Consider the following 12,080-nt stretch of genomic DNA (forward strand, 5'->3'; position numbering starts at 1 on the left):
CACTATCAAGGGGAAGCTGCTTTTAAACACTCCCTCACCACTCATTCCCGGTCAAGGCATAAGCATGGCAATGTGTGGACCTGCTCCTTGCTTTGGGGAAGTCGACCTCACAAGTCATCTCAACACTGTGGATGAGAGGCGTGGCACCCTGTTCCCCCAAGGTGGTCGGAGGACCAGCGGTAGGGTCAGCAATTCTGCCTGGGAGGCAGTGACAGCGGCTATCAATGGGGTCAGCATGACAAGGAGGTCCGCTGTCCGATATTGGAAAAAGACAGATGACCTCCATTGAGCTGCAAAGGTAAGGTACCACCTCTGTCCTGGCATCAGTTCCAACTGCCATCCCTCAAATTCCTAAAATCCCCCACCCCGCAATCCACTATCTGATTCCTTACGCCCTCCCCACATCCGATCGTCAAGCATGTTTCTCAGAACCCCTCGGCACACACCAGTGCAATCCCTTCATGTCCAGATGAGCAATGCCACCTGCAATAGACCCCCTCTGACCCATCAAGTGTACGGCCCACATTGCCCTCTCTTTATCATCACAGGAGAAGATAGCCCATAATAAATGGGAAAGAGATTCAAGCCATCACCCCAAGAGGTAAGGGCCCTGGAAATCGCGGGGTTCCCCAAGGAGAGAGCAGTCACTGACAGCAAGGTGAGCCTGCATCCTCAAAGAGGTGAGTATCCACTGCCTCTTCATCCAGATGACCTGTCTCAAGTGAGTTGTCCATGTTAGACAAAATGACCCTTCCCTCTTGCAGGATCACCATGTGATGAGGTGGGGCCATCCAGAGTTGTTTCTCCCACTCTCGCCACAAGACCACTGGCGAGGCGTCACAGTTATCATCCCTACCTTCCACTGGCGCAGAGACACACACCAAGGTGGCCGACATTACTGGACAGGCTTCTGGGGCACAATCTGGTGAGCACCACACAGTTGCTGATGCATATCAGGTGGAGGCTGGAACATCCGAAGGAAACAGCAGTCAGAGGTCTTCTGGATCCCAAGGACACAGCTGGGTCCCAGCCAGACGCTAAGCCTCTGGACAAGGTTCGCCCAGATTTGATGCAAATGATGAGATGCAGCCATGAGAGTCACTGATATTCCAGAGACTGAAAGGCCAATTGGAGGAAAATCAAAGTTTTCAGGTGCAGGAGATGGTACCGACAATGTGTGGCACCAAGGCCAACACTGTTAGGTGGTGACCACAGTGAAAAGCCTGGAGCATGATGTCCATGTCTTGAGTGGTGGTGCCCAAGGCTCAGTTTGTGATGACTGTAGCTGAGCGTCTCGACATAATTTCCCAGTCGCCGAGGTACCTGTTCCAGGTGTAAGTGCACATTGCCAAGACACTGCAGAGCATGGTCCAGTCACTGAGGACCATCGCTGAGGGCATCAACACTATGGTGCAGACAATGGTGAGCCTCCAGGACTGGCAGTGCCAGATGACTCAGAGGTCTCTGGAGCTCACTCCAACTGCCCCTCTTTCCCATGGAGTCCCCCAGGGCTCTACGGGTACTGTCAGGAAAGGGGAAGTGCTGGAAGCCAACCTGGAGCCTGCCACCAACGAGACTACGGCAGTCCCCAGTTCTTCCAAACTCCCCCTCCTGACACCGGCGCATCTCAAGGCAGTGGGCAGAACTGGTTGGCACGGCAATGCCAGTGACACCATAAGTCAACCTGAGCCTTCCTGCTCGAGGCCCTCCAGAGGACATCCATCAAGGGCATCAAAGGCCTCAGGGCGCGGAAAGCCTTCACCTCTAATGTGCATCCTGGGGACACATCTAGACTTAGCACTAGACCACATAAGATTAAGAAGAGTGAAGAGCACTGAGTGGGCACTGATGGGGTCACTATCTAGATCAAGGGATTATAAATCTGTCACAGTAAAATGTTCACAATCAAAACATGTCACACCTTATACATATCAAGCCTCCGTCACGTTAATCTTTACAGCAGGCTTACCCGCACCCTCACCCCCTCTGCTCTCCCCACCTCCCCGCCCCGGGGCACAGTGGTCCAGTATCAAAAGCTCCTGAGACAGACCCCATTCAGAGGATGGATGTGAGCGTAAGAAATTGGTGAAGGAGAGAGACCGACAATCCGTTAGGGCTCCATCCTGGGACCCTCAAATCACCCAAGCCTCCCCCACCTTAACAATGTCTTGTCTTCTCTCAGGGTGCCATCCTGCAAACCAGTTGTGTTGGCAAACCTTGCTCTGCACACTCGCCCCCCAGCTAGATCAGGAACCCCTATACTCCATCCCTCTGCCAGGAATAGCTGCCCTCTGCTCATCCAGACACTTATCCTTTGGCCGCGGGAGGATCCCCAGTGCTGAAGCCCTGCTCTTTACTGTTTAATTATTGGCATCTGCCTATGGCGCTGATGCTCCTAGAGTTCAGGCATGGTATTCAGGTATCAAAGTTTGCTGGACATGCAGTGTACTATTTGTCACAATATACACCAGTATATCATGGTGCAGACACACACACTGATTGACACACAGCAAGACCAATCAACACACACAACACAGCAGCCAATCACCAGTTAGAGCACGCTCACTATAAAGCCAGAGGGTACTAGTTTTCCCGCTCATTCGGGATGCAGCCTCTGAGAAGGACAGAGCTCACAGCTTGTAGCACAGACCTTCACCATGTGCTAACAGTCTAGACTGGTCAGGATAGGCATAGGTTTTCAGTTTAATCTAACATAGTGTCGACCCACAGTGAAAGTATAGAACATAGAACATAGAATAGTACAGCACAGAACAGGCCCTTCGGCCCTCGATGTTGTGCCGAGCAATGATCACCCTACTTTAAACCCACGTAACCCGTATACCCGTAACCCAACAATCCCCCCATTAACCTTACACTACGGGCAATTTAGCATGGCCAATCCACCTAACCCGCACATCTTTGGACTGTGGGAGGAAACCGGAGCACCCGGAGGAAACCCACGCACACACGGGGAGGACGTGCAGACTCCACACAGACAGTGACCCAGCCGGGAATCGAACCTGGGACCCTGGAGCTGTGAAGCATTGATGCTAACCACCATGCTACCGTTCAACAGTTCCTAGCTTAAAAAATAGTGTTGTATTATTTCAAGTGTTGGTAGCCTGTATGTGTTACTGCTGAGGTAAACGCAATCTCCACAGATCCAGAGTACCCAACATATCATGGTACCAGTGCATGATGTTAGAACTTATTAGTTAGAAGGTAGTTAGAACTACCTTCAAAGTGATCTGCCTTCGACCAGCAATCAGTCATCCTGCAAAATGGACAGCGTCCGCCCCCCACCGCCGCTCCGCATCACCGGAAACCTCAAGGCCAACTGGAAAATCCTCAAACAACGATTCCAGCTTTACCTTGAAGCCACAGACCTGGAAGCTGCTTCAGGCACCAGGAAGATCGCTCTCTTCCGCTCCACGGCCGGGGACCACGCCATCCACATCTTCAACTCTCTAACTTTTGCTGATGGTGAAGACAAATCAAAATTCAAGACGGTCCTCTTCAAATTTGACAGTCACTGCGACATCGAGGTAAATGAAAGTTTCGAGCGCTATGCCTTCCAACAGCGTTTGCAGGGTAAGGGTGAACCTTTCCAGTCGTTTCTCACCCACCTTCGCATCCTTGCGCAGTCCTGTAATTACGGGTCCACCTCCGACTCCATGATACGCGACCAGATCGTTTTCGGTGTTCAGTCGGACCCCTTACGCCAGCAGCTCCTCAAGGTTAAACAGCTCACCCTTGCGATTGCCATCGAGACCTGCGTTCTGCATGAACACGCCACTAACCGATACTCGCATATTCAAGTGGCTGAAATGGCGCGGCAAGGTCCCCACGAGGCAGAACGGGTACAAGCAACCAAGCAACTCCAGGGCCTCAGCCTGGATGAGGGCGGCCATTTTGCGCGCTTTTCACGGCCTCCCGCGCATGCACACACTGAACGAGGGCACGGTGATGCTGAAGATCACACTGCGCAGGCGCGCACCACGTACGACCGCACCGCGCATGCGCGGTGGCGCGACGAGCGTCCTGACGTAACAACGTGCGGCAACTGTGGCTCCGCCCACTTAAAGCGGCAATGTCCTGCAAAATCCTGCCACTGCCTACAATGTGGCAAACTTGGCCACTATGCTGCTTTATGCAGGTCTGTTCAGCCTGCCAACTCTTGTCGCTCCAACCAGCTACGCAGGGATGTCCGCGCCATCCAACCCACAGTCACCGAATCCAATTCTGACCTGCTGCCTGACCTTGACACCGAGAACCCTAATGCACCTTTTTGAATCGGTATCATTACCAAACACAGGGTACCCCCGAAGCCAAAATTCCAGCCTCTCCCGGTGTACAGCATTGATCCGAACGACGAGTGGTGTGCCACCCTCACGGTCAACCGATCCCGAATCCGATTCCGCCTGGACACCGGCACTTCAGTCAATCTCATTGCGAAGTCTGAACTCGAAAGCTTCCGTGTCAAGCCAACCATCCTGCCATCAGCCTGCCAGCTGTTGGACTATCATGGTGATGCCATTGCTGCCAGTGGCTCATGCCAACTTGAAGTGGCGCACAGGTCACTTAAAGCCATCCTTCCATTTGAAATAGTGGGATCCTCCAAAGCCTCCCTGCTTGGCGTGCAAGCATGCAAACTGCTGAACCCTGTCCAAAGGGTTCACTCCCTGTCACCTGCTGACGCGTCTGCCTCTCAGGACACTGATTTTAGGGCGCAGCTGGACGCCATTATTAACCGATACCACGGTGTTTTCGAGGGCATGGGCACACTCCCGTACACCTTCAAGATCTTGTTGAAACCGAATGCCACACCTGTGGTGCACGCACCTCGCAGGGCCCCAGCACCCCACAAGGACCGCCTCAAACAGCAGCTGCAGGACCTCCAGGACCAAGGAGTGATTTCCAAAGTTATGGAACCGACTGACTGGGTCAGCTCCATGGTATGCGTGAAAAAACCTTCCGGCGAACTGAGAATATGCATTGATACCAAGGACCTCAACCGCAATATTATGAGAGAGCACTATCCCATTCCAAAGCGTGAAGAACTCACCTATGAGATGGCTCGCGCCAAGTTCTTTACCAAGCTAGACGCTTTAAAGGGGTTCTGGCAGATCCAGCTCGACGAATCCAGCAGGAAACTGCACTTTTAAAACCCCCTTTGGCAGGTATTGCTACAACAGGATGCCGTTTGGGATCATCTCTGCATCAGAAGTGTTCCATAGGATTATGGAACAGATGATGGAAGGTATTGAAGGGGTTCGCGTCTATGTGGACGACATAATCATCTGATCCACCACATAGTGTCGACTCACTGTGAAAGTATGTTCAACAGTTCCTAGCTTAATAAAATAGTGTTGTACTATTTCAAGTGTTGGTAGCCTGTATGTGTTACTGCTGAGGTAAACGCAATCTCCACAGATCCAGAGTACCCAACAAGTCACTAATCATCCTCTGAGACTTGGCACCTGTGCCTTCGAGGAGACACTTGAGAGTTGAGAATATTTTGTTTATTAAAAGGTCAACAGTAACAGTAACAGCAGTGGCTCGTTTGTCTAGGGGTAATTTGTGAGAGGTTCCTCAACAGAAATGGAGGCTAAGTCTGAGAACGGGTTATCATGTCCAGAACTTTGTCAGAGAAATTATCTGTCCAGCAATTTGTTACTTGTTGCATGTATCAGTGCGACTCTCTGTCCAGGATCCACAGCTGAGCAGGTCCTCCCACATGGCCCGATCTCACTGGAACCAAATCCTGGTGACCACATACATCACTGGGGCTCAAGATGCAACTGAACATCCTTGACTTGTAGCACATTTACTCCATGGTGACGTGCCAGTTATATGCAGCACTCACCACCAACAACAAAAGCATCTGCAAGCTGGTAAAACATTCTTTCAGTTGGCCCATTTGGAACAATGTCGCACATCAGGACCCACCGCGTCTTCTTGCTTGAAACCGAATTGCCTTCTGGACTCGTACCTCCCCTTGATCCCGGTGTTTCAGGACCCAGGTATCTTAGAAAAAATACTCCATCTTTCCGGCTACAGAAAATGAAGGAAACAGAAGCAGCAGTCTCCAGGCATTTTCAGTCACCAGCAGAAGCAAGCAGCAAACACAACCTGCAGCTGTGAAGTGCTCTCACAAATAACAAGGCCAATTCCTTATTTGAAATAGACTTCAGTTGTGAAGTGAGAGGCTGCTCACAAACAAAAGAGGTGAAGTTGACTTTCAGGAGGGAAGCTGCAGCAAGGCTCTGTCCTGGAAGAGTTTGGTGGGACAGTTTGTAAGTGTACACATGGAGTTTGATGAAATAAAAATTTACTTTATTATGTATAGCTCTAATAGTTCCCTACTGGGTCTTCTCTCGTTGTTGCCTTCCTGGCCGACTCTAGACACACCCACCATTGTTAAAGGTCCCGCTCCCCCTTATTGGGGGAGTGTGTACTCTGCAAACTCCACGGGGTTGTAACATCCCTCCTCCTCAAAGTCCAAAGATTCCTCCGAAGACCATGGCAAAGGAGGTCGCTGGACCCTCTTGCCTTCTAGCTGGATGTTGAGGTACTAGATCGGCAGCATAAATCTGGAAGATGAACACCCTTTGCAACCCGAACGTCGTGGTGACTGTAATTCCGGAGGCTGCGGATCTGAGCGTTCCCCAGCAGAGATCTTCTGCATTTCAACCTCTGATTCTGAGGCGACGACCTCAGTCATGCCGGCATCTTGACCCCTTTCGGGTTCTGCTCTACCCTGATCAGGCAGCAGATAATTAATGCTGTTTTTAAAGACGTTTACGAGGACAAGGAATGTTCCAAAGAAGCGGTTGCCTGGACTAAAGGCAGTCAAGGTCCTGGGTTTGCACCTGTTAAGAAAGCAGCCCTGCCTGACAGAGGATAATGCTGGCAATTCACTGAGGCTGTTGACGATGTTTCGAACAAACACACAGTCACCTGCTATAAAGTGCCGAGAAACTCGACATCAACTGGGCAACTCTCTTGCTGCTCTTGGTTGTGATACCTTTCGCACCTATGTTTAGAAAACTCATGTCAAGGTGGGTCCGATGTCTCTGGCCCATCAGTAATTCCACGGGGGCTACTCCAGTCACTGCGTGCAGACAGGTCCTGTAGCAAAACAAGAAATGAGCCAGTATAGTATCTATTGATCCTGAAGACTGTTTCTTGAGGCCCCATTGAAGTGTTTGCACCCCTCGCTCTTCCAAACCATTCAAAGTTGGGTGGTAATGGGCGGCCTTCAGAAACATGGAGAACTCATCACTGATGAAAGGAGTGCCATTATCAGTGACAAGTACTTCAGGGGGCCAATCCATAAACGTAACTTCTCAATGGTTGCCTGGCACGTGGTGCACTTCAAGCCACTTTCTTCTTGATGTCAGCATAGAGGCCCGGCTACCAGATGGAACTTTGTGCTGGCATTTTCACCTTGGACAAACCCAGATATCCAATGGGGAGGTCTTTCCAGATTACCTCCTGTTCCTTTTCTGGGATGACTACATGCATATCCCACAGCATAATACCATCCTCTATACTGATGTCAGACACCTTGGAGAAAAATGACCTGAACTCGCCTGGGAGCTGTCGATGCTGTCCACTGTTTTAGACCACTTGCTGAACTTCAAATACGATCGCGTCCATCTGGGCCCACTCACGGATCTGTGACGCCGTGGCAGGCAAGGAGTCCATGAAATTCAGAGTCGCGACTACCTCAATTGTCCTGGGGGTCGATGTAAGGCCAGTCAACAAAGCAAACAGGCACAGTGCATGGAATTACCGATTTGAGTCCTCGGCCTATGTTCAAAGAAATACTCGTAGGTGAATAATAACAGGGTCCAGCGCTGGATCCGTGTGGAGGCAATGGGCAGAACAGTCTTGTCCTCCTTGAAAAGCCCAAGCAAAGGGTTATGGTCCGTGACAATAGTGAAGTGGCGGCTGTAGACATATTGGCGAAAACCACCTTCAGACATTCCTTCATGATCTTTGCAAATTTACTTTCGGCTGCAGCTAACGTATGGGAGGTGAAGGCGGTTGGATGTTCCTTTTCATTCTCATTAATGAGATTGAAATGCATGCAACTTAGGGTTAATGATATTCTTGCCGTTATTGGACGAGACCCAGAACTTGACATGAGGTGTGGGCCGGGTGAATCGTAAAATGGTTCCCGCGCAGCGTGAATCTTGATTTTCCTCTTCCGATATTCACCCGGCGCGCCCCGATCAACAAAGAGGTCACAAAACAGGGCCCCTTTATTCAGACTAATGAGGTGCCCAGTCAATTTTATCAATTTGCAACATCATCTAAATGCAGCAGATTTCACTAGAAAAAAGCCATGAAAGGCAGTTTGCCGCTGGCCCGATTCCAGATGACAATTGGCTGCCCATTTGCTCTCAGGGAAGTTGCCAGCGATGGGGTGAGGAAGAGCTTTTGCAAAGGTAAGGGAGTTGGGGGCGGGGGGTGGGGCACAAAAAGGTGGAGGCCTGGGTAATAACAGTCCAATGTAAGTGATAAGACCTTTTTTTGCATATGGATGGGATTTGTTTCTCGGCAACGGGAGGCACCGTGCCATTTGCTGGCGGCAGAATTCTCTGCTCCCACCATTGTCAATGGGAATTTCCATTGAAGCCATCCCATGTCACTGGGGAACCAGTGGGTGGGGGTGCACTGCCAAAGGGACCAGAGAATCGCACCACCAGCGAACAGCTGGAGAATTCCGGCCATATCTATGAAGTGAAAATCTGAGTCAGGTGGCCATCTCAATTGCCTGGCTCAACACCAATGTAATAAAGGTCATGGAGGTGATGACGAAATGTATTCCCTTCCATCAAAAATTCCAATTTTACTCTGTTTCTATCAGGAAGTTTTAAAAGTCCTGTCTTATTTATCAATGAACAGTGTGAGAGAAGTGTTTGTGCTTTGGAATTGATTGTGGATAATTGACAAATGAATATGTGATCAGTGATGGAACATTATAGAGCTCATGTTTTGTCGTTCTATTTTGTTACTTACCATCACCATTGTTGCATTCTTATTTATGTGCCAAATTCTGTTTTTCTAATTCCAAATGCTAATAACAATATTTTTTCAAAAAGTAATGGAGCATTATACAGCGTCGGAAGCTGAGATTGGAGTAAAGGTACCTGATAAGAAGCATAAAAGGCTCCTCGTTCCTGTCCATGCTACATATAAACTGGGACTACTTGAAGCTTGTAGCATAAGGGAATGTGGCATAGCAAGGTTAATTTGGGACTGGGGACAATAGCGCCTGCGTGTGCTGTGAAGGCTCACATGCCCAGTGTCAGTCTGAGAGTTTGTAGAGCCTTGTGTAGAAGCGCAGACTCAGCTTCGGCTATACCCTGTATATATGTTCGCAATTAGGTGTTAGCCATAAACAATCCGGGTGCAATTTACTGGTCATGTCTTGCCGGAATCGGGACGGGACGCGGCCGGTAGTTCCCGGAAAATACCTCTTCCAGGAACCCCAATGGTTGTTACGCCTCGTGAGATCGAACGAGATCTTGCGAGACATCGCAATCTGGATCCTGCCCACAGTGGGCGGGACCTAGACTTGCAGAGTTAAGTGGGTCTAAAAGCTCACTTAATCCTGCGGATGCCAGACGCAACCTGTTCCCGAGATCTACTGGCCTGGCCGAGTAAACTCTAGCCAGACACAGCCAGGCTGGCAGGAGCACTGCCAAGCTGCGAGACTAGCAGTCGCAAGGTACTAAGCTGGCATTTTGCCTGAGCTGGGGATTGGGCCCCGGGGTGCCCTGCACATATGAGGTGGGGTACGGGGGGTGGGGGGCTCAAGCACCTCCCAACAAGTGAGTTGGAGCATTGGGGGGGGTGGAGGTGGTGGTGGGGGTGTACGGGGGTCGTGTTGAGAGATCGGAGAATGATTCCTTTCTGCACTGACGCTAAGTGCGGTCTCCCGGGGCGTTCTCCTCCGGGCCTGAAACACAACTAATCCTGCCCAAAACAGTCTTTTTTTTGGTCAGATCGTGCTCTTCATGTTTAATCATACAGGACTCAGAACCTGTTTGTGTGCGATCTACTGAACAATGTACAACAAAGCTGATAGGTGGCAAGCAAAATAAAGCAATCCATTGATGAGGGTAGGGTAATAGAAAGATCGTTAAACTTGTTTTAATTGTCCTTTTTGCTTAATTTCTCAAGTTATTAAACATAGAAACATTGGAGTAATTATGAAGTATGCACCATTCATTTTAAAATTCTAATTTAAACCACTGAAATTCGTGATATACTTGTGAGATTTCAGAATGATGCTGGAGATGAGTGAGATTTCCTGGCACTAACATACTCAGAACATTACTCGTATCATTACTTTATTATAATTAGAGAGCAAAAGCATGCAGGTTCCATGCCAAACTAAAAGCTAAACTTCTGCAGCTCTGCTCCAATACTACCTTCAGAATGCTGCTTAGAGTCTGTCTCGTGACTGTAGTTTAACAAATCCTTGTGCAGTGAATGTTGCCTCTCTGACTCCCTCTTCTGTTTGAATTGCTCAGCAAATCTTTCAGGGTTTCAGAACGTAAGTCAGAAGTTGAGATTAGTTCCATTTTACAACGGTCCAGTGTTCCAGTACATGTTTGGGGCAGGTGTGGCATGTACCTTCCCTATCAGTCTACTGAGTAGAGGCATCATTAAAAGAGGTTAGGAAATCCAAGGTTTAATTTCTGGGTTGTATAGAATTAGCTGGTCTCCGCTGACTTTGGCCATGTTAGGACACGACTAAATATCTCATTACCAATAACAGGGGGAATAAGATGACTCCTAAAATGCCACATGTGGAGACATTGGTTAAGGACAGGATCATAGTGATGCACTCAGTGGCTGATCAGCCCAGCCATACTCATTGTTAAGGTTCACGTGGATAAGTTGCTGGAGGAAAAAGGGGAATAATAAACATGACCATCTGAAGCTACTTTTTGTTAACTGATTTACAATATCGAATTTTAATCTGATATTCATGCCCATTCACAAAACCAACCTCCGTGAACCAGCAACTCATTCTACCTGCCATTGAAAATCCAGGTGGAGCTGTGATGGATTTTGTTTTCTTTTTCTCACAGACATATTATGAAGATGGGGAGTACATTATTAGACAAGGAGCTCGTGGAGACACTTTCTTCATTATTAGCAAAGGAAAGGTAAGACTTATTGATAACTTTGTTGGGAGGTTCAGGAAGCTAACCTCTGTCAGATCTTTAAGGCTCCTGGAATTAATTACTGTGTGTAGCATTATTACTGAGGTATTTCAACACAGGACAAAAAGCTAACAATGGAATGGACAAAAAGAGTAAATTCTCCCTTGATAGCAGGTCAAAGACACATACGTTCCAATGCACAACAACATATGTGCAGCTTTGTACAGATGAGATGTCCACAAGTTATGTAAAAGCAAGATTAGGGTGTCTTCTTGTCAGAGATTAGTTGACCTGCAAAACAGGCTGCAGAGTTCTGAGGTGGATGTAGATTCTTCCAGATCTATTTATAATTGGGACAGAGATAACCTCATACAACTGAAAGATCCAGCTTCAGATGTACCCATCTTAAATATATATGTGTTGTTTTGTATTCATTAAAGGAAGGTGGGCTTTGCTGGCTAGACCAGCATTTATTGCCCATCTCTAATTTCCCTTGAGAAGGTGGTGGTGAGCTGCCTTCTTGAACCGTTGCAATCCCTGTGGTGTAGGTGCAGCCATAGTGCTGTGAGGGAGAAAGTTCCAGGATCTTGACAGCGAAGGGAATGGCAATATATTTCCAAGTCACGATGATGAGTGGCTTGAAAGGGAAGATTCAGGTGATTGTTCTTCCATGTATCTGCATGTATCTGCTGCCTTTGTCTCGATAGTAGTGACCATGGGTTTGGAAGGTATTGTTGAAGGAGCCTTTGTGAGTTTCTGCAGTGCATCGTGTTGGTGGTATGCACAGTTGCCACTGTGCGTCGGTGGTGGAGTGAATGTTTGTGGATGGGGTGTTGATCAAGCGAGTTTCTTTGGATGTCAAGCGTTTTGAGTGTTTATTGCCCACCCCGA

At 48.8% G+C, this 12,080-nt stretch overlaps 1 protein-coding gene across 4 annotated transcripts in view; it reads left to right on the forward strand.

Annotated features, from left to right (window-relative positions):
* prkg1b (protein kinase cGMP-dependent 1b) overlaps positions 1 to 12,080 on the forward strand; it is a 977,647-nt gene that overhangs the window by 676,818 nt on the left and 288,749 nt on the right. For all 4 annotated transcript variants that reach the window (XM_038822053.1, XM_038822054.1, XM_038822051.1 and 1 more), the window contains exon 6: positions 11,115 to 11,192. In XM_038822053.1, the coding sequence (XP_038677981.1) occupies positions 11,115 to 11,192 (78 nt within the window). The remainder of the gene's footprint in view (positions 1 to 11,114; positions 11,193 to 12,080) is intronic.

Source organism: Scyliorhinus canicula, chromosome 16 (genome assembly GCF_902713615.1).
Source record: "Scyliorhinus canicula chromosome 16, sScyCan1.1, whole genome shotgun sequence".
Taxonomy (NCBI): Eukaryota; Metazoa; Chordata; class Chondrichthyes; order Carcharhiniformes; family Scyliorhinidae; genus Scyliorhinus; species Scyliorhinus canicula.